Below are 27,243 nucleotides of genomic sequence, written 5' to 3' on the forward strand. Positions count from 1 at the left end.
TGTCGACTGCTGGAATCATATCTTTTCGAAATAAAAGTTAGAGTGCCGCATGAAGGCGTATTCTCAACACTTGAATCTATTTCGGGTGGAGTTTCACAGTGTAGTGACTTGGGACCACTCCTATATCTGCTGATATCCCAACGACAAAAGAAATAGTATGTTACTTGGAACATTTTCCGACGATACAGTTAAAATCGCAAAAGATGTATCTCTATATAAAGCTATAGAAAAAGTATAAGTAGCGGTTAACAAGATTTATAAATGGACTAAAACCTGGAAAATAGAGCTTAATAGCTCCAAATATGTCCATGATAATTTTGCGTTGCGGCGAAATGACAAAAACCTAATTATATTAGTTGACGGAGGCCCGATTCGTCAAGTAGATCCACTAAATACCTCGAAATATATCTCGAGGTTAAATTGGAAACATCACGTTAGATAAAAAACAGAACAGATAAGAATCAAAGTCAAGCAACTGTAATGGTTAGTCGGAAGATACTCTTAACCTGACCTAAAAATCAGAAAAGAGATTGGTTTATCAGGCAATCATAAAGCCAATTTGGACCTAAGGGGTTCAAACATGTGGCTACACTAAAACATCAATCGAACTAGTAATCCAACGCATCTAAAACAAAGTTCTACGATTAGTTACCAACGCTTATCGTCACGTAACAAACGAAGAACTGCACGATAACCTCAAAATTAAATGAGTACACGAACTCATCCAAAATTTCTGATTAAAACATAAAATAAGATTGCTAAATCATAGCAACGTTAAAGCATGCAGCTACTAAACAACACGCAGGGAATGAGAAGACTGTAGCGACAAAAAAACACGAACTTGTTTGTGTATCAATGCAAGTACAACAGAACAGTAGCAATAAATTAATTGTCAAATTGAGATTGTACTAAGCATATCTAATGTAAGGTGTAATTAGTAAAAAAAATAACGAAGGACAGTTTGGAGGACTAGAGAACTTCGAGGATAATGAACTATAAGATTTGTGGAAGCACCTTAGGTATTGAGACTAATTTTATTAGTATTCTGTCCTTTAAATACAAAAAAACTACAAAGAACTCCATTTTTATTGATAATAAAATTAACTATTACTAATCACTTAGTAATAAGTCATCCCAACCTATAAAGAAAACATATTAATATGTATGAAAAAAAAGAAGAAAGAAAAATAAGAAAGTAATTAAACTTCCACCATCCTCGTATAATTATCACTGACGAGAATGGCATCTAATATTAAAATAAGGGAAACCAAAATCAATTAGGCGCCATTCCAACTTTGTGCTTCAGGTGAAGTCTCGAAGGACGACGGCCGGGAGGCGAAGGAACTCGAAGCTTGAGGGAGTACACGGGAGGATATAAGTGCTCTTGGTTAATTAATTAGGGACATGTGGAGTGGCTTAGGAGTGAGATGGCGAGGAATAATGAATGAGGTGACCGTTAAAAATAAAGCGGACTGGCAACTGTTGGGAAATATTGGGTGGGGATTTCGCGGCGAGAATTTGCATCCAATCAGTTCGGGAAACTTGACAGGTCAAACAAATCTGTTTCAATTTGGGTTAATTGTTACTAAATGGTCTACTATTTGTTTGAATTAAAACGACATATAGTTTGGTGATAGTATTTGAAGTTAAGACTTTTTAAAATTTGAAAATGAATTAGATTACATTCATATTAAAAGATGTGACGATATATAATAAATATTGAAAAATCTTACGAAATATTGTTATAATGGAACACATTTAAAATTCATGGATAGCGTTCGGGAACAGGGAATCAGTAGGATGCATTCGAAAATAGTGGAAGCTTATATGTATTTTGATTATAATTTCACGTTAAACAAAGACGTTTATTGAGGCAAATTGGCACGATACATATTAATAAAAATATTTTCCATCATTTCTAACCGACTTCAAAAAAGGAAATGTATGTTCGCCGATTTCTCCGTCAATTATGGACCGATTTTAAAAATTGTTTTTTTATTTCAAAGAGTGCACTTTCGGGGTGGTCCCATTGGAATCAAGTAAGGATCTGTTAGGGGGGTGGGGAAGGGGAGAAATCGAGGGAAAATCTCAAATTTCAAAGGCACGTACAAAGTTTTCACATATTTGTTATCTAAAATAATCAGATATTTAAGCACTAACTATAAAATATGAGAAGTCGTAGAAACGTTGCAGGCAACTGTTTCTATGGCGTAATTGTTAGAACGTTAAGGTCATACGCGAATGTCGCGGGTTCGATTCCTGGAGGGGACAGTGACTTTTTGTTGGTTTTGTTAGAACATTTGTCAAATCACCTAGACTACGTAGTGGACCCCAGGATCTGAAACCTCCCTTATTTTCAATCCTTATTTCTTTATTCCTATTTTTCCTCATACGGGCTGTACTTATACTTGGGCTATCCATTGTAATACTAACTAAAATATTTGTGTAATTTATTGAGTAAATATCTAACACTTAAAAGAGAAAAATAATGAAACTTAAATTTTTTTACACAAAAAACAAAACGTTTTAAAATAAAATATGTACATAATAATCGTTGTAATAACTAAATAAAAATAAACATAAAACTTATTTAACCTATCTACTACACGTATTTTACATTCTACTATGTTTTTTTTTGTTGTGTTAAAAGTCTAGTTTCTTATTTAGTTTTTGAAATCTATTTCTATACAAAACAGTTGTACAGTTTATATTCACTGTTGTCATTTATTCCTTTTAATTCTTTGTACTGTTATAATCGCTTGTTTCTACAAGAGTTTCTTCACGAAGAATACTCAATTTCGTATCCTAAAACTACAAATAATATGATATCTTTTTATATATTTTTAAAATTCTTATGTCTAACTATTAGCTAGATAATGTTCCAATTACAATATTAGGAGATCAGTTCTAACCTAGAAGGACTCTTCATAGGTTTGCCCTTTCTAGATCTAGATATAGATTGCTTTTATGTGAAAGTGTCTCAGTATTTTGTTATCGGCAATAAGAATTAAAAATATTTCTTGAATGAAAAATCGAGAAAGTAACCATAATAGTTATCTTTTCTCGTTTCATTTTTTTCTATTATAATATGCGCTTGGGTATAGTTAGTTAGTTGTATATATTCATTCAATAATTTTCAAATATACCCCTGGGTTTAAAATGCTATATAACGATCTATATGACTATTATTCGATCTTGTTTGTTTTACAATTTTAACAAATCAATTGAAAATGGCTTTATATATGATTAAACATATCTTGGTTCTGTCGATTTTTATATCATTTTTTTAAATATTTTAATATTTACTTTAATATTATAATAATATTTAAAGGGATTTATATTATACAATGACGTGTGGAAGATCGTTTCACTAAGTAATGTTCAGTACAAACTAATAAACTAGTACCTAATTTGATTACTATTAATTCTTTTAATTCTTTACACTTTTATAATGCATCGTTTCCAAATTAAGAGTTTCCAAGAGTGTCTTCAGGAAGAATAAACAATTTTGTACCTAAAAACTACAAGTGACATGATGTCGTCTTATGTGATCAAAATTACTATATCTATCTATTGTCTAGATAATGTTCCAATTATTATAATAAGGGTTCAATTCTGACCTAGAAAGACTCTTCATTCGTCCAGTGTGACATACAGAACTTCAAGTTTTTAATACAAGGCCTTGAATGTTTCGTTGTCCAACAGAACGCAAATTAAAAATGCCGAGGAACTGACAGTTATGTCAATTTGGTAGACGCGTGTGGTATATTGCACGGTGTTCAAAACATAATAATTTTCTTGCAAAGTTCTTATAACGTCATTTACCTCTATAATGTCGAAAAATTTTGAAGTTGAATCAAATTGATGCTTGCTGATTGTGAAGTTAAAAATGATTTATTAGCAAAAATTTGACGACAAAGTAAATAAGATAGTAGTGGTTCTATAAATCTATGTACGAGAAATGGTGATTGAGGGTCACATACAAGAGGATTTTTTGTACCGTCAATAGAATGTATTCTTCTAGTGTTATCAGTATTTAATTATAGTCAATGTACTTATGAATTAGTCGCATAAAAACAAAATATTTAATAACGCTTCACTGAGAATAACCTTTAATTCGATTAAACAAAACAACGCGACATTTTTCCTCGGCCAACTTCGACATCTCTGTCCCTTTTTTCTTCGCTAATTATATTAAAAAACATCGTAGAGAATATATAAACGCAGCTGTCAAAACAAAAAACAGCACAACAAAAGCCGTTTTAATTCCGTTCCTTCGCTCGTTTCTGACTCATAACGCGCAATTTATCCGGGGAGCACCAACCCTTCGGCGGCGAATTTTTTCCTGGCCCGAAAAGGACACCATCGACGTTTATTATTGCCGGTCGGAACGATTAACGCGGTCGCGCGGCCCATTTTTTGTAGCCTTCTGCAAATTAATTTATCGGGTCAACAGAGTCGGCAGGCGGGCGGCGGTGGTCACGGGGGAGCGGATTAGGATACCCCGTCGGAGATGAATACAGGCTCGGGGAAAAAACGCAACCCAATCTCACATACGGTTCGTGTATAGCTCATTATCCGAAACGAATCGTTTTGAGAGATTACCTTTTGGTTGGGTAAGCTGTTAGTTATACGGGGCCTATTTTAGTGGTGACCAGATATGTATAGATATTCACATTTTCTCCGAATAGGTCATGCTGGGCGTTGATATAATCACCAATCACTTCCAGCAGTATTATAAACATATTTTTAGCTTCGAAAACCTTCGTAATAACTTCATGGTCATCCGAAAGCAATAGTTTTGACAGATTATCTTTGGGTTGGATAAGCTGTTAGTCATACGGGGCCTATTTTAGTGGTGACCAGACATGTATAGATATTCACAATTTCCCCGAATAGGTCCTACTGGGCGTTGATATAATCACCAATCACTTCCAGCAACATTATAAACATATTTTTTGCTTCGAAAACCTTCGTAATAACTTCATGGTCATGCGAAAGCAATAGTTTTGAGAGATTATCTTTGGGTGGGTAAGCTGTTAGTCATACGGGGCCTATTTTAGTGGTGACCAGACATGTATAGATATTCACAATTTCCCCGAATAGGTCCTACTGGGCGTTGATATAATCACCAATCACTTCCAGCAACATTATAAACATATTTTTTGCTTCGAAAACATTCGTAATAACTTCATGGTCATGCGAAAGCAATAGTTTTGAGAGATTATCTTTGGGTTGGATAAGCTGTTAGTCATACGGGGCCTATTTTAGTGGTGACCAGACATGTATAGATATTCACAATTTCCCCGAATAGGTCCTACTGGGCGTTGATATAATCACCAATCACTTCCAGCAACATTATAAACATATTTTTTGCTTCGAAAACTTTCGTAATAACTTCATGGTCATGCGAAAGCAATAGTTTTGAGAGATTATCTTTGGGTGGGTAAGCTGTTAGTCATACGGGGCCTATTTTAGTGGTGACCAGACATGTATAGATATTCACAATTTCCCCGAATAGGTCCTACTGGGCGTTGATATAATCACCAATCACTTCCAGCAACATTATAAACATATTTTTTGCTTCGAAAACCTTCGTCATAACTTCATGGTTATGCGAAAGCAATAGTGTTGAGAAATTATCTTTGGGTGGGTAAGCTGTTAGTGATACATGGTCTATTTTAGTGGTGACCAGATATGTATAGATATTCACAGTTTCTCCGAATAGGTCCTACTGGGCGTTGATATAATCACCAATCACTTCCAGCAACATTATAAACATATTTTTTGCTTCGAAAACATTCGTAATAACTTCATGGTCATGCGAAAGCAATAGTTTTGAGAGATTATCTTTGGGTTGGATAAGCTGTTAGTCATACGGGGCCTATTTTAGTGGTGACCAGACATGTATAGATATTCACAATTTCCCCGAATAGGTCCTACTGGGCGTTGATATAATCACCAATCACTTCCAGCAACATTATAAACATATTTTTTGCTTCGAAAACTTTCGTAATAACTTCATGGTCATGCGAAAGCAATAGTTTTGAGAGATTATCTTTGGGTGGGTAAGCTGTTAGTCATACGGGGCCTATTTTAGTGGTGACCAGACATGTATAGATATTCACAATTTCCCCGAATAGGTCCTACTGGGCGTTGATATAATCACCAATCACTTCCAGCAACATTATAAACATATTTTTTGCTTCGAAAACTTTCGTAATAACTTCATGGTCATGCGAAAGCAATAGTTTTGAGAGATTATCTTTGGGTGGGTAAGCTGTTAGTCATACGGGGCCTATTTTAGTGGTGACCAGACATGTATAGATATTCACAATTTCCCCGAATAGGTCCTACTGGGCGTTGATATAATCACCAATCACTTCCAGCAACATTATAAACATATTTTTTGCTTCGAAAACCTTCGTCATAACTTCATGGTTATGCGAAAGCAATAGTGTTGAGAAATTATCTTTGGGTGGGTAAGCTGTTAGTGATACATGGTCTATTTTAGTGGTGACCAGACATGTATAGATATTCACAATTTCCCCGAATAGGTCCTACTGGGCGTTGATATAATCACCAATCACTTCCAGCAACATTATAAACATATTTTTTGCTTCGAAAACATTCGTAATAACTTCATGGTCATGCGAAAGCAATAGTTTTGAGAGATTATCTTTGGGTTGGATAAGCTGTTAGTCATACGGGGCCTATTTTAGTGGTGACCAGACATGTATAGATATTCACAATTTCCCCGAATAGGTCCTACTGGGCGTTGATATAATCACCAATCACTTCCAGCAACATTATAAACATATTTTTTGCTTCGAAAACTTTCGTAATAACTTCATGGTCATGCGAAAGCAATAGTTTTGAGAGATTATCTTTGGGTGGGTAAGCTGTTAGTCATACGGGGCCTATTTTAGTGGTGACCAGACATGTATAGATATTCACAATTTCCCCGAATAGGTCCTACTGGGCGTTGATATAATCACCAATCACTTCCAGCAACATTATAAACATATTTTTTGCTTCGAAAACCTTCGTCATAACTTCATGGTTATGCGAAAGCAATAGTGTTGAGAAATTATCTTTGGGTGGGTAAGCTGTTAGTGATACATGGTCTATTTTAGTGGTGACCAGATATGTATAGATATTCACAGTTTCTCCGAATAGGTCCTACTGGGCGTTGATATAATCACCAATCACCTCTAGCAACATTATAAACATATTTTTTGCTTCGAAAACCTTCGTCATAACTTCATGGTTATGCGAAAGCAATAGTGTTGAGAAATTATCTTTGGGTGGGTAAGCTGTTAGTGATACATGGTCTATTTTAGTGGTGACCAGATATGTATAGATATTCACAGTTTCTCCGAATAGGTCCTACTGTGCGTTGATATAATCACCAATCACTTCCAGCAACATTATAAACATATTTTTTGCTTCGAAAACCTTCGTCATAACTTCATGGTTATGCGAAAGCAATAGTGTTGAGAAATTATCTTTGGGTGGGTAAGCTGTTAGTGATACATGGTCTATTTTAGTGGTGACCAGATATGTATAGATATTCACATTTTCTCCGAATAGGTCATGCTGGGCGTTGATATAATCACCAATCACTTCCAGCAGTATTATAAACATATTTTTAGCTTCGAAAACCTTCGTAATAACTTCATGGTCATCCGAAAGCAATAGTTTTGACAGATTATCTTTGGGTTGGATAAGCTGTTAGTCATACAGGGTCTATTTTAATGGTTGTCCGAATAGGTTTCATTGGGTGTTGATATACTTTTCATAGCTGTAGCACTTAGTTTAGGCGTCTAATATATTTGAGTGATTGGTATATATTTATTTCAAGTATATTTATGACAGATTCAGTAAAATGTTAAATTTTATTGGTTTTTTTTATAGTTAAAAGACGAATTTTTGGAGTTGAGGCTCGTTGAGTGAGTGCCTCGTGCTTCTTGGTTAAAAACTGATCCAAGTGTTTTTTACTAGCTTCTTTGAAAAACAGCAAAATTTCATGGAAATAGTTTGTAACCAGTGATAGTAAATGGGAATGTTTGAGATCACAATGGAAAACAACACATCAGCTGAAAACTTTTTGGTTTTCCAGAATAGACTTTTATATCACCTCACCAATCTGCACCCATAAACATATATTTAGCTCCGAAAATGGATGTAATAACTCCATGGATATTAGAGGTTTTTGATTATTGTAGGTAATCCACTTGTGATCACAGGTTATGGCTTATTTCTTTCTTGAATTCCAACAGCGGTTTCCATATGTTAATTCGGTCTATCATGCTATTTTTAATCTAAAATAATCTTTAGCAGTATTATATTTATGGGTATACTTGTTTCTCCGAGTTATCCAAGTAGTCTATGGGTATTGATTTCATTAAAGTTGTTTCGAGAGCCTGTTAAAATTGGAATACATTTCTGAAATTTTCTGAACAAATTTAAAAAAATTTCTGAACAAAATTCAGAAAAACAAAACCGACAATGGCCCAATCTAAGTCGATTAACTATAATGGAGATGTGGAAGAGCTTATTGTTGTCTGTTAGGTTTGTTAGATATGACATATATAACATTTATGTATAAGAAGTTGGCTGGATTTATTAAATATTATTATTATTACTTATTATATATTTTATAGTTATCATATAGTTATTTATATTTAAAAAATTTTTGAATTTTACACTTATATGTTATTTTTAATTTACTTAAGACTTATACTTTTAGACTTATGCTTTTGTTCTTCTATTGACTTTTTTTTAGCATATTGTATGTCCATTATGTTAATTTTCTTGTGTATAATTACTTATTATATATTTTATAGCTATCATATAGTTATTTATATTTAAAAAATTTTTGAATTTTACACTTATATGTTATTTTTAATTTTAGACTTATGCTTTTGTTCTTCTATTGACTTTTTTTTAGCATATTGTATGTCTATTATGTTAATTTTCTTGTGTTTATATATGTATCACAATGATGTATTTAATGTATTATAATGCTTCAACTACATCGCATGGGTCACTAAATATCATAATAGTATAAAGGGTAAGAATGAAAATATCTCGATGAATGTAAGACCCACAAATTGAGAATAGTGCTAATAAACGTAAAACCATATTTTGCTAATATTTTAATAGCGGTTGTCAGAATAATTTGTATAAAGTATAATAATATAAAGCAAATATTAAATATATAAAGTATGTGCCTGATTAATTAGTAGTTAGAGATTCCTACGTGGGAAGGATTCCATGTTAAGAAGACTTGGATTTTCAGTTACGTATTGAAATGTCTTTAAAATGGTGTATAACTCGGTTATGTTCCCCGTTTGTAAATTAGAAGTCACCTATAAATATAAGGTTGACTCTAACGAAAGGATAATAATTATTGTTGGCGTATATGTATGGCGGTGTGTCGATTGACATTTCGGAAAATGTCCAAGGTACTTTGGAGGGAAGGTAGGAAAAGTTTTGTGCGTATTCTAGGTTGTGTAATGTCGACACTGTTGTATTATTTGTCTATGTCTTTTAGGCTTACCCAACTTAATTGCGCGTATTCAAAATTTCGAATAAGTTCATGGCGAGGATGGTCACCAAGATTGAAATCAGTACTTCTAGAACCTTTGTAATAAGTAATAATTTTACGATTCATCATTCAAGACAAATTCAATACGTAAAATGATTCTAGCATTCAATATTTTTCGTTTGATGGAATTGGTAGGGAGCTCATGTGTTACTGATACTAAAAACTTACAAAAATGTCATGACATTATCTCTTTTACAAAAAATGCTTGGTTTCAAAATTATATTATATCGATTTAGTTTCAATTAAGCTCCATGACAAAAACCACTCATTATAACAGGTCAATTGAAAGTATAGTCGGCCTATAGTAAAACAAATTTTTTTATTCAACATAATTCCCTTCAACTTTTCGATACCATTTTTGTAGCACTATATGTCCTTTGTTTCAAAATAGGCCTCAGTTTTGGCGACTACCTCTTCATTCGACAAAAATTTTTTGCCAGCGATCATTCTTTATAGATCTGTATGTATGAATCACATTTCATACATATTTTGTAAGACAAATTTAACAAAAGAAACATTCGTAAGGAATTCATATTCATCATTATCTTTTATACAAAAAATGTTTGGTTTTAAAATTAACTTATATCGGTTTCTTTTCAATTTAGCTCCATGACAAAAACCACTCATTATAACAGGTCAATTGAAAAGTCCCCGGCCTATAGTAAAACACATTTTTTTATTCAACATAATTCCCTTCAAGGGTGATACATTGATTATAGCGACCCTCCAATTTTTCGATACCACTTTTGTAGCACCATATGTCCTTTGCTTCAAAATAGGCCTTAGTTTTGGCGACCATCTCTTCATTCCACGAACATTTTTTGCCAGCGATCATTCTTTAGAGATCCGTATGTATGAATCACATTTCATACATATTTTGTAAGACAAATTCAACAAAAGAAACATTCGTAAGGAATTCATATTCATCATTATCTTTTATACAAAAAATGTTTGGTTTTAAAATTAACTTATATCGGTTTCTTTTCAATTTAGCTCCATGACAAAAACCACTCATTATAACAGGTCAATTGAAAAGTCCCCGGCCTATAGTAAAACACATTTTTTTATTCAACATAATTCCCTTCAACAATTTTTCGATACCACTTTTGTAGCACGATATGTCCTTTGCTTCAAAATAGGCCCCAGTTTTGGCGACTACCTCTTCATTCGACGAAAATTTTTTGCCAGCGATCATTCTTTAGAGATCCGTATGTATGAATCACATTTCATACATATTTTGTAAAACAAATTCAACAAAAGAAACATTCGTAAGGAATTCATATTCATCATTATCTTTTATACAAAAAACGTTTGGTTTTAAAATTAACTTATATCGGTTTCTTTTCAATTTAGCTCCATGACAAAAACCACTCATTATAACAGGTCAATTGAAAAGTCCCCGGCCTATAGTAAAACACATTTTTTTATTCAACATAATTCCCTTCAAGGGTGATACATTGATTATAGCGACCCTCCAATTTTTCGATACCACTTTTGTAGCACGATATGTCCTTTGCTTCAAAATAGGCCCCAGTTTTGGCGACTACCTCTTCATTCGACGAAAATTTTTTGCCAGCGATCATTCTTTAGAGATCCGTATGTATGAATCACATTTCATACATATTTTGTAAAACAAATTCAACAAAAGAAACATTCGTAAGGAATTCATATTCATCATTATCTTTTATACAAAAAACGTTTGGTTTTAAAATTAACTTATATCGGCTTCGTTTCAATTTAGCTCCATGACAAAAACCACCCTATGAATACTTAAATAAATGCGGGTTGAATTCTCTTGTTGTCGATTATAAGCCGTATCCCTTGTGGTGCGGTGTGGTATTTGCTTTGTGCTCGTATAACGTATGCATCTCGGAGCGGCTTTTAGTGCTGCCGAATCCATTCTGCGCATCGGAGCGGGGCAGCTACTTCCTTCCTGCGGCCCTTAATTGATAAAGTGGCGATGTTCATCAGCTATTCAGCCGCTACCGATTGCCTGTCTTGTTTAGCAATTATGGAGCTCCGAACAACGTTACGATACGTCCATCGGAAAACGTCGATGCTCGTTATAGGATGAAGCGTTTCAATATGGTTTATGCATGCCTGGGCTTTTTTCTTGTTGTGATGTACAGAGATCGGTCTCAGCCTGCATAATGATTAATGAATTGATGAATGAATTATTCATGTCACCAAAATTAATATTTTTACAAATATATATATATATATATATATATATATATATATATATATATATATATACCGGTCAATTAAAAAGTCCCCGGTCTGACACACAGATGGCTCTACTAGATCCATATGTTTTTTAATTAGCCGTAACTTTCAAAGGATGCGTGTACAAGTTTGACACCTGTCGTATCATTAGTTTGTGAATTTGAACATTTGGATTGAAGCAGCTTTTGTCATTGTGAAAAAAAATGTATAAAAAGGAATTTCGCGTACTGATAAAATCTTGCTTATTGAAGGAATTGAAATTGTATGAAATAGCAGACGCTCTAAAGACATCATATAATTCACGAATATTTGGGTATGAGAAAGCTCTGTGCAAAGTGGGTACTTAAGCGCGAGCTTGCTTTTGACCAAAAACAACGACGAGTTGATAATTCAGAGCAGTGTTTGAAGATGATCAAGCATAATAAACCAGAGTTTTTGCATCGATATGTGATAATGGATGATATATGGCTCCATAATTTCACTCCGAAGTCCAATCGACAGTCATCCGAGTGGACTGCTCACGATGAACCCGCTCGAAAGTGTGGGAAACGCAACAGTCGGTTGGCAAGATTACAGCGTCTGTATTTCGGGATGAAAGAGCTTCAACAGCGACTATTACATAGTGTTATTGGACCGTTTGGAGGACGAAATCGCCGAGAGACGATCGCATTTGAAGAGAAAAATGTGTTGTTAAAAATGCACCATGTTACAAGTCAGTGGAAATGATGGCAAAAAATCCGTGAATTAGTCCTTCATCCATCGTATTCTCCAGATCTGGCCCCCAGCGACTATTCCCTGTTCTCAGATCTCAAAAAAATGCTTGCTGGAAAGAAATTAGAAGAAGTGATCGCCGAAACTGAGGCCTATTTTGAAGAAAACGACAAATCGTACTACAGAAATGGTATCGAAAAGTTGGAGGGTCGCTATAATCGCTAATTATGTTGAATAAACAAAAACTAATTTTGCCAAAAGGGAGTTTACTGTTTTATTGACTGGACTATAGTTTTATGTCACTCTGCGGACAAATTGTAAGTAGGCAACTACTAGTATTAATTGATTGAGTTTTAATGGATCAATGGCCATTGTTGGTCACGTTTAAAAATTATATTTAGGGCATAGAGTACCATTTTTAGAACCGTCGCCGTATCCTGAACCTTAGTTATTTCTCTGAAAATAATTTCCTAGGGTCAATGAGTATTTACTGGGAACATTTGTAAATCCATTGATGAGGTAAGGTTCTTAGAAATTATAATATTCGTTCAAGATGGGGATGTATACTCGCTAGGTTATGATGCAGCTAGAGAGCATCATATGAAACATTCATGTTCAAGAGATCGAGTTGAGAAGACCTAGGAAAACCAACGACTTGATTCATGTCAGTGTAGTTTATTAATAAATTAGTAGTAAGTATACTGAGTGCTTTATTATTTACATAAAAGGCTAGCTGAAATCGTAAGCCGTGAGCAATCAGGGTTAATTGAAGTCAGCGTCCATCTGCGAATTGCTAACAATACAAATAAATGAACGGACTCCAAAGACAGTATAGTATGGGAGGTATCTCCAAGAGGCTTTAGCCGAGGCGAAAATTCTATAATATTTTATAATATTCAATAATTGTTAGTTAATGCTGTCTTCTTGGAAAAATTCGAAAGATTTCAGCGATAATATCAATGGCAGTCGGTCCCCCTTTATCCACCGGGTAACCCTCGTGCCTCGAACCTACGAATTTCGTATTAAAGAACTCGTAACGTGCAGGTCCCCGCATTTATTATTAAACCGCTGCACGCACATTCCCAATCTCGAGGAAAACAAAACGGAACGTCGCAACTCTGACGTTCCGCTTCCGGAAGCCGACAAACGAATTGCCCGGAGGGAGTTCTTAAAAATTTCGACGGTTGGTACGCGTGACAGTGTCGTCGGGACGAGCAATTCGCTAAACAAAGCTCCCCGACCGGGAAAGCCGCTTTGCCGACTCCCTCCCTCGCTCCACCCCCTCCTCCTCATCCCCGTCTACTTGCGTCCCCCGTGGGAGCGGAAACAAATCCAAACATCAATCCGCCTCTTTTCGCCGACTCAACGTACGCGCAATTTAATTATTGCCGTGTTTTCTTTACCTTTCTGGCTGCCTGGGATTCGCTTGGCAAACACGCGTGCACGCAGCGTTTGTTTGCCGAAGACCGAGTTACGCGAGTACGTCTAACTAATGAAGAATTGTCCTTTTTTTCGCGCCCTGTTCATATAGAGTGCGTCGAGTAATTGGGTTATATCGCTTAGCGCTTCATCGGTCTTGTCCTCGACTCCCCTTGTGGACATTTACAATTGTTTGGAAACGACTCCACCCATTTTGTTTGTCCACACGTCACGTTCTAGTGTTTGTTTTGTACTTTCATATTACAGCAATTTTGTAGTATAAAGTCCGTCATTTGTTATTGAAATACAAGTGTATATATTTCAAAATAATTGTTGCTTTATTAAAGGGTAGAGTTATTTTTTAGAGGTAGGCCAGTTTATCAGATTCTACAATAATTAAAATCAATTTCCCTAAATTGGGTAGAAAAATCGCTGATTACCCCAAAAAGTCTCAACCGATTTTAAAATATATATTTTTATCTTTTCATAATATTTTTTATAATATATTTCAAAGTATTCTTTTACAAGAATAAGGGTCTACAAAATACCGAGAAATATAACGAGAACGAATAGCTGGCGGCAACCCCGAGACGTTTATCTGGGATGTTATTGAAGGGTATTTCGATTCATTCAGTGCTCAACTCTCGTTTGGTTTAGACGTGCCACCATCGACTGCCCAAGCCTCGTCAACAGGTAACTCCGCTGCCATCCTTTTTATCATTTGTATTTTTCACATTTTTTTATATTGTCAATAAATAACGGTCACATCATGTAAACACCACTGTTTCATTTCGTTTTATCTCCATTCACCGAGCCACGTCATTTACCCTAAAGTGGTGACCCCGACGTGATTTTTCGCAAAATTGGGTTTGGAGTCGTGTATGGAGGGTACGTAGAAAATGGTGTATTTTACGTCGCCGTTATATTTTCTGTTTCAAAATTTTAAATATTTTTAATTCGATTTTACCTTCAATATTCCTTTTTATTTTATTCGTATTCATTTTTAAAAATGTTTTGTCAAAATATTATTTCACAATCTTTTGAATATTTTTACATCACTGGTTAATCATCAGCGTCTCGGCTAAACATTTCTTTCGGCGCTATGTTTAAATCATAATGTCTTCCTTCGCTCGCCGTCTCCGTCATAATGGCAGATATTTTGATTTGAAAGGCTTTGGGCAGCTTCGGTCGGATACCGTCGTTATTTGTTTTTTCTGAATTAACCTAACGTATGTGACTACGGATTAGTCACAGAGCAGCTCCAGAAGCTAGGTACCGATTGCAGTCACCGTAGACTCGTTATGTCTTCGCCGAAGTAACAGAATTGCCAACGTCTCGTCGTCGAAGAAAATAAGCTGCCACGTCGTCGAACAGTCGATCCTCCCACAGCGTCGATTACGGGAGCCCTGTATGAAGAATAGCTTGTTTTCAACATCGTCGATGGACCACATTGAAGTGCCAAAGCGACGATGATGCAACGGTATCTGTAGGACCGGAAGATATCAACAGCCGTACCAGATCGAAACCGTACCAAACACAACCGTTGCGAACTATCATATTTTTCAAAGCCCATTTTACACAGCACATTTTGTTTGGTATATTTTTTTTTGTATTTGATATTTTTTCATACATTTTTGTATTTTTGTTGCTTGAAGTAATTTTATGTAAAATTCTGGCAGGGGAGTATTGTAGCGACCTTGATGCATGTCGAATTTTACATCGTGGAATAAGGGTCTACAAAATACCGAGAAATATAATCCCAGATGTTGAATACGGGCGGGGTGCCCGCAGCGCCAACAAGAACCCGACAACGAATAGCTGGCGGCAACCCCGAGACGTTTATCTGGGATGTTATTGAAGGGTATTTCGGTCATTTCAGTGCTCAACCCTCGTTTGGTTTAGACGTGCTAATAACGGTCACATCATGTAAACACTGTTTCATTTCGTTTTACCTCCATTCACCGAGCCACGTCATTTACCCTAAACAACTATGGGTTTATCTGGACAGGACCTACAGTTTAAGGTGGGTTCCGAACCACGGTCCTCGGTATTAAGCCTACCGACTGGGGAAGTTTCACAAATAGTTGAAAAGCCCGTATTCATTGTAAAGAAGGTAAGGCCAAGACCTCCACTGTCTATAGCTAATGCAATAGAACATTGACGTAAGACGATTAAAATACCTTAATTGATTAATAATAAAGGTATTATCACGACAAAACTATACGACACATACCTCTAGTGATTTGACGAAAATTTGAGTAATAAGAATTAACTGTTGAGCTTTGATACATCTAATATAAACCTACTACCATTTCGTCCGATTTCTGGAACCTTCATAATGAGGCAAAATTAGTCTCAAAAAAAGGTTTAAGAAAATCACTCGATCTAGCATTTTACTAGAAAACTTGAAATTCTATAGTAGCGTTGGAATGGAAGCAGTCAATTTCATACCCTAATCTTCGTCCCATCCCTTATGGTGTACCACTATCCAAGGCCTCTACGATGTTAAACGAGATTCCAAGTTTTAACGAAGATGGTGCCGTACCTGATATCATGAGAGTTCACTCCTTACTTTGCGCAAGAGGACGAATTGGTTATTGCGCCAATATTGAAAGTTAAAATGATTTACCAAAGATGGATATTACTGAAGTCAGAAGGAATTTTAATATCGTCTATTATAATAGATCGTTAATTATTCATATGGAATTATTAAATAACTTCTCTGACATACAATATATCCGACAATAACGAAACTACCAAATAACAATAAAAAAATATAAACAATTAATTAGAAACGTTGGAGGAACCTTTAAAATTTATCGTTTGAGAGGGAAGGCGTCACTTTTAGCCGAAAACAACAAATAAACGTCCATTATTTCGAGCAATTTTTCATTATTTGACTATCCAAAGCGTCGCTCGGTGCCAGGAATAACGGCAGTAAATAAAAAGCAGGACATAAATCAAAACACTGATGCCTTATTATGTACATTTTCCAAACGATGTTTTTAGGAAGGAAAGAAAAAGAAGGACCCGACAAAAACGCTTTTTTTCATCGCTTCTTTTTTTGACTGTAATATTTCGAAACGGGAAATATAAGAACCCTTTTTATCTCCCCGGAAGGGACATCATCGACGTTTATTGTTGCCGGTCGAAACTTTACACGGCTATTACCATCGCATTTTCCTTACTTCATTAATAAAAGAAAATCGCTAATATATATATATATATATATATATATATATATATATATATACTCCGCACCATGGTCCTCGGCATTAAGCCTACCGACTGGCTAGTGATCAACTTACAGATCATCCCAGAAGACATTAGGTCTTACCCAGCCTAGTTACTGGCATGACTGGGATCATTTTATAAATGTTTTATTGTATTTTAATGTGTTAATTGCTATTAAAACAAGATCTAAAAATTAAGATGTACAATAACCATAAATACTATATAGAAATTAAACATATACCTAATCATAGAAAAAAAAATCCGTAACATAATTAAAAATGATCCGAATGAAATGATATAAATGCTTTATTTATTATTGAACGAAAATATTTTTTAACAACAATCGAGAGACTAATCGAAATATTACCTATTATTGCCATAAAAACAGTCAAAATTTTTTAATATTTATCATTCCCAATTTTATTTTTTTCCCTATTACTTTAACAATCTTGAAAAATATCGTATCAAAATGCTATAATATTAATATACAATAAATTGTTATTTACAAGCAAACTACCAAAAAAATCATAAAACTGCATGTATTCCATATAACTCTATGTAAGCATAAATTGAGTATATATTTGTCAAGGTCGCGGCTAGGACGACAGAGTCAGAACGTTAAAAAGCAGTCTAATGAAACAAGTAGAACCAAAAGTAGTAACTAAAAGTACGACTGAAACAGTCGGTTGTAAATAGTAACAAAATCAGTCGGACCGAAACTGGCGACTGAAACATTCACTGGTAAAAAGTAATAAAATCAGTCGAACCAAAAATAGCTACTGAAACAGTCGATTACGATTTCAAGTTAAATGTAGTACATTACTAAACAGTCGATAGTTGATTTCAGTCGATATGTTGGGAAATAATAATAATAGTACATTACAATAACGATCCAAAAAGTACTATTCATTATTATCCAATTATTTTGTCAGGGTTGTCAAATTTCTTATTCGATTATTTTAAAATAATTATTATATAGGTATATCTAAAAATCTGCTTTGGATTAAAAGCATCTATGATATATCTCTACAATTACTTAGATAGGTTCTGAAAAATCTATGACCAATTACTCCGGATGTATTCTATTTGTTAGACCTTATATTTATGTAGTTTACTAATTGTTGGAATCTTTATGAAATTTCTAAATACGCTACGAAATAACGCTGATCCCTTTTGCTCTGATGCAAGAATCAACAGTTGTTTCTCGTTAAGTTCCATTTTAATTCATGAAGTTTGGAAGTATTTTAGGGACTTTTAGTTTAGTCGAAAATAGTTCCAGTGTTTATAGAAGTTTATAGGTTAAACAAAGGGGTGTTAAGCCAGTTAAATCACGTTATTAGATAATGATCTTGCAGTTTAGAAGAAATTATACTGCCGTAAGGTTTGTGCATACTGGTTTGTAATTTAGGGAGAAAATAAAGTTTTATACTCACCGATGTTAACACTTTGGTAACCCTGGAGCTGAATTCTAGAGATTCGGGATTCCATCGAACTTCCGAAATTGTTCTGAAACAGAATTTTGTTATTTTATTAAATTTACTACTACTAATATAATTTCTTTGATATATTTTATTAAAAATAGCTTGTTTATAATGAGTAAAATACATAAATATATAAAAGGATACCAATAACTGTTTCTGACGTTAAATTATCGTGTAATCATGTTTATCATCATGTAATCATGTTTAAAAATGTTATGTCAATAAAACTTGTTTTCACAGCATTTTTATTATAAGATCAGGAATTTTTCTGGTATATAACATTAACTAAAAAAATATTTTGAACAAAAAAATTGAATCAACTTAAAAAAATAGATAATTAAGTCACTAAATATTAAAAAATAATCTAGATAACTTAGATTTTTAACACAAAAAAAACGTTTTAAAATAAAATGTGTACATGATAGTCGTTGTAATAACTAATTAAAAATAAACAAAAACCTTACTTAACCTATCTACTACACGTATTTTATATTCTACTATATACACACAATTTAGCTTAATATCTATATAAACCTATTTATCTATTTACAATATTATTTTAACTACTACCAACTACTTGAAGTCGGTGCCGAGCAATAATTTAGATTTGTTTTGTTCGAAAGTTAATTTTGTGTATATATCACAAAATATTATTATTAAATATATTATTTTTGTATCTTTTGGGCTCGGAACCGACTTCAAACTGATTAGTTGGTGGTAGTAGTAAACACATTAATAATTACCAAATATTTAAAATATTTAAAAATTTACTGATAATAATTTATTCTATTTATTTTTTGTGTTCCATCTATGCAAATGAAAATTATGTAGTTAGTTTCATATCAACTGCTGCTTATTCTCACTACTAATTCTAAATGAATGTATTCATATAGCCTATCTTTAATCCATATTTCTCACTTTTATTTTATCCATATATGTTCCAAACAATATGTGCAACAATCTGTATAAACAATATACAAATACACCAGGCCGATTAAAAAATAATTTTATTCTCAATTCAATAATTTCAAATTCAATCTCTTTATTGCAGATAGCTCGTCTTTAATTTGCCGTTTACGTTTATCTTCCGCTTACTTTGTCTTATCTTACGTGAGAACTAACAACTCACTAACAAATGAGGAATCAAAATTCTATGAAACTATTTTATAATTATTAATGTTCTCTGTAACTTTGTATATTTGATTAGTGCTTTCTTAAGAAATTCTCGTCGCGCCCTCATATGTGTGACCAATTAAGATCAGCCTGATGTTAGCTCCATCAGAGATTAAATACATGAAATGTATAAAAGCAGTTAGTATTTTTTCAATACAAGTATAATTTCATAAAATTATTTCAAAGGAAACTGTTAACCTGAAGATGTATCGATTAAAGATGGTATTGAATGATATTTCAGAATAAGGATCAATATACCCAATGGTCACCCATGGCAAGATGATAGTAAAAATAGTGTTATGACAACAAAAGTTGATAGAAAGAGGTAAACATTGGAATAATAAATTATTAGGTTTTATTAGTTATAATATTTATTAATAATTCATTGCATATATATTTTACTTAATGCTGGAAACCCAAATGGTTACTAACACCTTCGGTTTGGATGAACTGGATCAGACATCAGAAGAAATACACAAATGATGGAATTGTGAACAAATGTTAGATAGATTGGAAATTAACAGTTTAGTTTTTCACTTGAATGAAACTTTCTGAATATAATATGATTCAATGCTGCCAATTTATAAGACAGTGTGATGAGATTAATATAAGTGTAGGAAATGTTATTGTAGATATGTGTGTAATTGTTCAGAATATACATGAGTATTTGGTTAAAATGTGCCAGGAGATAAAGGATAGTAACTGTATTGCAGACATCGTAGATGTAGTGATTAAATCTAGTTTTAAAAAGAAAACACTATACAAGAACTAAGCGCAAAAGGTAAATATGTGCTATAATGAAAGTAAAATATATTACTTGGATATACAATTGTTAATTAGGTGGATTAGGCCTCCATGGGATACAAATACATAAAAAACGCGCCTAGAACTCATATATTGTATGGAAAATAATTCAATTTGAATATAATCAAACCTTGTGTACTTAATTGTAGTTTCAAGTCCTTCGATAATATATGCATTTGATCTACTGTAATGTGTAAATAAACTATATTTTATAAGAGTATTTTTGTCTAATAGTATTATTTATATTAAAATTTTGTTGTATGTTAAAGTCAAACTGAACTAAAACTCAGAGTTGATACGGCAACATTGCGACATTTTGACGTCACAAATTCAGAAGACATAGCGTTCAAAACTTCTTTGTATAGACTATAACTGTTAAATTCGATGGTCTTGACATTTCTCTACGTAAAATATTAATTTTTCATTTTGAATTAATGAGGTACACTCAATAGTGGGTAAGGAGTTATGACTCTTAACTTGATCAATGATTCTTAATTAATTTAATTTGTTTTAAGATCTCAAGTGATCTTGTATATGTATTAACAAGGTGTTTTGCATTTTTACAAATATTATTTGCGATAAAAATAACTCTTCAGATTTTCACCCATTTTTATATTACTTTAGGTCATTTAGGTAGTCATCACAATGTGATCTATCGATAAAGCGTGTTGGTCACGTTCTTATTGAAAAAACCTTGTATATTAATAAAAGCTCCTCCACCATTTCCGCGAAGTCGGTTAATAAAAACCGGAAGATAGAAGGGGAACAATGAACTGTCGGCGATCCTATACATTACGAAATGTAAATCAGCTTCGGATTGTTGTCGCCGTCGTTACCCCGTGACCCCCACCCTCCGTATTCCACGGCGCTAACCATTTTATCGCGAGCGTATAAAATTATGAGATGGCCATTGCCGTAATAAAAAATTCAATTTAATAATTTTCCATTGCGCCCGTAAAAGCGCCATCCGACCCGGTCCCGTATTGTTTCCATCAAATCTCGGCGTCGTAAAAGTCAAAGTAGCGGATCCGACGTATATAAAAATAAAGGTCGTGCTCGGAGTCCTTTTACGGTGGCCCGTATCGCGGAGTCGGACCCATAAACCGTCGGTCTCGTTTTTATTTTTATGTACGTACGCCGGCATAATTTTATAAGACGGGGGGCGGCGCGCTCCCTGTCTGTCTTCGGATCCGCCGCCAGAGCCGCCTCGGACCTTGTGGTGTGGATGCGCTTTAGCCGGGGGCTGGCGGGGGTCGGTCGACCGGCCGGCGATAGCACGCGTGCTGAATCCGTTCGTTTTAAATTGATTGGATCGGCATCTGATCGGAATTGTTCGATTGGAAAATATATGAGCGGGATTTGAGGCCGGGGGTAGCGATTTAAGCCATCTGGAACCTATATTTTAAGAAAAATACGTACACAGATGTATACACGTACACACATTCACACAACGGGGGCTTCGAGCCACGGTCGTCGGCATTAAACCTACCAACTGGCGAGTGACCAACTTAGAAATCATCCCAGAAGACAATCAGCCGGGTTGTTGGCGTGACTGGGATCATTTTCTCCTTGTTGTATTTTACACTCTTGTCTAGAAGAGTCACAAATATTAAACAAATCATAGACATAACTGGTCAATTGAAAAGTCCCCGGCCTACCATAGCAAAACACATTTTTTTGGCAAAATTAGTTTTTATATTCAACATAATTCCCTTCAAAGGTGATACACTGGTTATAGCGACCCTCCAACTTTTCGATACCATTCTTGTAGTAGGATTTATTTTTGCTTCAAAATAGGTCTCAGTTTCGGTGATCACCTCTTCATTCGACGAAAATTTCTTCCCAGTGAGCATTCTTTTAAGATCTGAGAACAGGAAATAGTCGCTGGGGGCCAGATCTGGAGAATGCGGTGGATAAGGAGGCAATTCGAAGCCCAATTCATGGATTTTTGCTATAGTTTTTATAGACTTGTGACACGGTGCATTGTCTTGGTGAGGCAGTAGTTTCTTTTTCTTTAAATACTGCCGTTTTTAGTCGCTGTTGATGGTCCTTCCTTTTTCAAGGTAGTCAGTGAAAATTATTCCATGCGCATCCCAAATTGTAGACGCCATAACCTTGCCAGCCGACAGTTCATCCTGTGCAGTCCACTCGGATGGCTGTTGATTATCTTCAAACACTGCTCCTAATCATCAACCCGTCGTTGTTTTTAGTTAAAAGTGAGCTCACGCGGCACCCACTTTACACAGAGCTTTCTCATTCCCAAATATTCGTGAATGATAGGATGTACACGTTCAGTTGATATCTTTAGAGTGTCTGCTATTTCATTCAGTTTCAATTTACGGTCATTCAAAATCATTTTGTCGATTTTTTAAATGCTTTCGTCGATAACAACCTCTTTTGTGCGTCCACTGCGTTCACCGTCTTCGGTGATCATTTCACCACGTCTAAACTTAGCATACCAATTCTTGATGGTTGATTTTCCTGGGACAGTGTCCGGAAACTCGGCATCAAGGCTGGGGCTGGGTAAGGTCGAATATCTTCTGGTTCAGAGTCATGAAGAGTCCCACGTCAAGCAGTAGGTCCAGTCCAGACAAACCCTAGTTGGTAAAAACGAAATTCTATAATGTAACAAAAAATATAGAGCTTAAATATATGAGAACATGATTTCACTCATCAACCAGGTCAGAAACCCCTCTACCAAATAAATTAGCTTCCATGCCGAACGGTTTACTAAAAGAAATATTACTTCATTGTGAGATTCTACGGATTGCTTTATGAGAAATTCTCGAAAATTGATTAAGGCCGCCCACCCAAAAGACCATACGTCGAGCTTAATCGAATGACGATACAAAAGGAAACACACAAAACGCAAATTAATTTTCTTTCGCGTTCGGTTCCGGTTTCCGCGGAATTTCTATCGGAAAATCGGCCCGTTCGAAGCTTAATACTCAATTTGGGCGGCTCAGCGCGGGGAAAAAAATCGTATTTATTTTTTTCTGTTGAGCGCCGGCGACGCGATATAATAAATTTAAGTGGGCGTCCGGGTGCTATTTGAATTTGCGCGTCGAGTTCTTTCGATGTCACCGGTGGAAAGGTTAGCGCGCCAAGGTCGAGGTTACTGGTAAGGCGGAGACTTTTTCGTGAATTTTTCTCGTAAAAAACCCTTTTGTGGAAATTAAGATGTGTTTTTCTTTATGGATTGATCCTGATGATGAACGTTAATTGAACAAAGGCAAATCATTGTCAGTTTTAACTTCTTCCTTAGAACGAAACCGCTTACTCAAAATGTCAGACGAAGACCAGAACGTTCTTGAATTAGTGGAAATTTACAATATAGTATGGGAAGAAGAATAAATTCCACAAAATTGGTATACAGCATTTGTTGTTTCGAAACATAAAAAGGGAGATAAAAGGGACGGTTAACTCCAAAAAATATAGAGAATATAAATGTCTTTATTTACAGATCCTTTGTGATACATTGTGTATTATTTCCTAGAATGTTTAAATATGTTCTGTAGTAGTAGAATTCCTTATAACTTTGATTAAAAGCCTCTATGTTGTGTTATAGGCTATAGGGATTCGAACAGTAGCAAGTATAGAGTAAGGTATCTTGCTTTGCATCAGAAGAAGCTTAAGCATTTAAATAATCCCTAATATATTAGTAGTTTGCATTTCACACAGGTTGACTATAAAGCCAAATGTGGAAAACCATTGTTTAAGAAAGATGCTGTTTCTTCTTGTAATTTAAATAGTTTTTCTTTATGCTTAACTGTTTTTAAATATGTAACATGTCTTTGTTTACAGATCATTTTGCGTTCCGAATTTAAATAAAATAAAACTAAAACCAGTATGCTAGATGTAACCTAACAAAGCTTGTGGTGTTTTTTGATTTATTAATGAATAAAGCAATATCTTGACTTGGTTTGATAGCTAAATTACAGCTTAAGTCTTAACTTATAAGAATTCACATTATAAATATTTTATACCAACAAATACTTGTAGTTTCTTATACAATAAATTGAATGGAACATCATGAACGAGATTTTGTATTAGGAATAATTAAATGTTATTGGATTTGGTGTATTGCTTAGACATAACATCCATCTTAAACATAAATATATTGCATGTGCAAGGTGAGTTATATTCATGATAATACAACATTTTTCATATGTATTTGAAACCTGAAAGAAATTTTAAAAAAATCAGTGTAATCTGTATCCAAATGTACCAAATGTATCCAAATATTCTTGAAAAAGGCCCAATTTCCATGTCTATTAAAAGACTTTTCTAAAATCAGTAAACTAAAGAATGAATTGTTTAAACATTGAACTTATTCGCCAGACTTAACATCACTAGAAATTAAAAAGTGGAAAATAATTTTCATCATTTGAACTGTTATTAACTGTGGAAATCTAGTACAATAATGATATTAAGAAAACAAATTGAACGATTGTTGAAATAAGTGAAATTAAAGCTGAATCTATTATGTGTTTGCTAAAAACTAAAGAAAGCATATTATTGTGATCCTCTGTTAAGGAATTCTTGCGTAGATAATTGAGTATCAGCATTTTTTGCTAATAGGTTTATAGTCCTTGGGATTATTTATTAATATTACATTACTAATATTAACTGTTAATACATCCTTTTTATTGATAAACTAACAACTGAAATAGAGAGATAAGAATGGGTCTTTGTATATTTCCATTTGTTAACTCCAATTTCCTTTGAAGGTCGTGGTTAAGCAAAATCATATAATCTTTCATGATAGCTTAAGTATGAATCTTTGCAAAGAGGATTGCATGAACTAATCATGAGAATTTTCTCATGAACGATCCACACATGATTCAAAATTTATATTCAATTTTATATATAAAATTACAATGAAAACGATAAAAATTGTATTATTGACATTAATTTAATATTTTTAAACGGTATGAGATTAAAAAAACGAAAAGTTATATAAATTATGTATATTTTACCTTTTGACATTTGGCCATTGCATATAAAAATCGTAACCCAGATTGAGCAGAAATACCATTATTCCTGTTTCCTTGGCCATCATGCTCATTCCACCCATAATAATGCTTATCCAGACATGGTATCGACCTTCAGACGATCGACTGAAACAAAAATATAATTGTAAATAATTTATTTTTGACATGGCAGTGTATATGTAACTGTAGGTTAATGCCGACGATCGTGATTCGGAGCCTACATTAACAGTAGGTCCAGTTCCCAAATAAACCCTCGTTGGTAAAAGGAGACTTAAAGATATACAAAAAAAATTATTGGAAAACCCCAAAAAATATCGATATATCTTTTTAACAGTATCAATATTTCTGCATAGCAGTTTTTCACGTAATATTCGACATAAATTTGAAAAAATTCGAAAAATTTTATAATAAAATTATTAAATTTTCGATATATTGGGAAAAAATATCGACGAAAAATCAATATATCGATATTTTTTTGGCATCTCTACCTTTGACTATCACGATAAATGTTGTTATTTTCTGTTATTCCTATATAATATTAATTATTACTTCTTTGAGTAGAATTTTATTTGTAAATTATTAAAATAATATGTTTGATGACAAAGATCGACGGACATTTTATACATATATAATATTTGGGCAGAAATATCGTAACATACAGCTGGTTCTCTTGTTCAAATGACTGGTTGGACGGACTACTGCGAATATATATATCTCGACATCCTCATCGACGAAGTTCTAACTATGACTAGCACATTGTTTCCAGTGTCATATTTCAAGATAATAATGCGTCTACATATACAGTCAAAAAGGTTTAGTATTGGCTTGACAATCATTAGAATACCATTAAGTATCTCCTTTGGTAAGCAAAAGCTATCAAAATCTTACTAATAAATAAATATTATGAATTTGCAATGTGTCCATTCCCAGTACATTATTGAAAAACTCTTGATCTTGACAATATCAGTGTACATCGTGGAAAGCATGATATTTAAAAATCCTTTTATTGTTGAGAATAGCAATTATACATTTTCTATTTTCAGGGACGTTAACATGTCAATTTCCAGTTTCAACTCGTCCCACAATGAATCTTTACAACGCTACGCAGCTTTTCATTTTAACGAAACCCGTGGGTAGTTCGGAGACTCGTCTCGGGCAAATTAGTCGAGTGCCCGCATGAATAAACAACGAGCGCGACTGCACCTATAAAGAAAACGCCGAAGAACGCCACAAAAGGCGTCGTTCCTCCATTAGCGGCGTCGCCCAACAACCACCTCGTACATTAAACCCGATAATCGAGGCCTCGGTTATGGGGCTGCTCGCTTATGCATGCCGGATGGTCTCGGGGGTCGTAAATTCGCCCTCGATTCGAAATTAAAATGCGAAACGTCCCGAAAATCGCCGAACCGGAAAGATAATGTAAATGAAGAGCATGTCAATTACAAAAATTTAATCTTTTTGGTAATTCGCCGCTGCGAAGATGCCATCGACGGCGACAAATCCCACGGCGTACCGGGTCGAGCGTCAGACAGTGGCGTACAAACTCATCCATCACTAGATCGCTATCTACCAGGTCAATTGAATAGTC

General features: G+C 34.3%; 1 protein-coding gene across 2 annotated transcripts in view; it reads right to left on the minus strand.

The window, feature by feature from the left end:
* Window positions 1-27,243, minus strand: part of LOC143192631 (protein O-mannosyl-transferase TMTC1) — a 666,349-nt gene that overhangs the window by 113,158 nt on the left and 525,948 nt on the right. For both annotated transcript variants that reach the window (XM_076398096.1, XM_076398095.1), the window contains exons 4-5: window positions 25,641-25,781; window positions 18,637-18,709 (exon numbers count right to left, since the gene is read on the minus strand). In XM_076398096.1, coding sequence (XP_076254211.1) covers window positions 18,637-18,709; window positions 25,641-25,781 — 214 coding nt within the window. The remainder of the gene's footprint in view (window positions 1-18,636; window positions 18,710-25,640; window positions 25,782-27,243) is intronic.

The sequence above is a fragment of the Rhynchophorus ferrugineus genome, unplaced genomic scaffold (assembly GCF_030347505.1).
Source record: "Rhynchophorus ferrugineus isolate W39M unplaced genomic scaffold, kcgeb_rfMv2 rfM3, whole genome shotgun sequence".
Lineage (NCBI taxonomy): Eukaryota > Metazoa > Arthropoda > Insecta > Coleoptera > Curculionidae > Rhynchophorus > Rhynchophorus ferrugineus.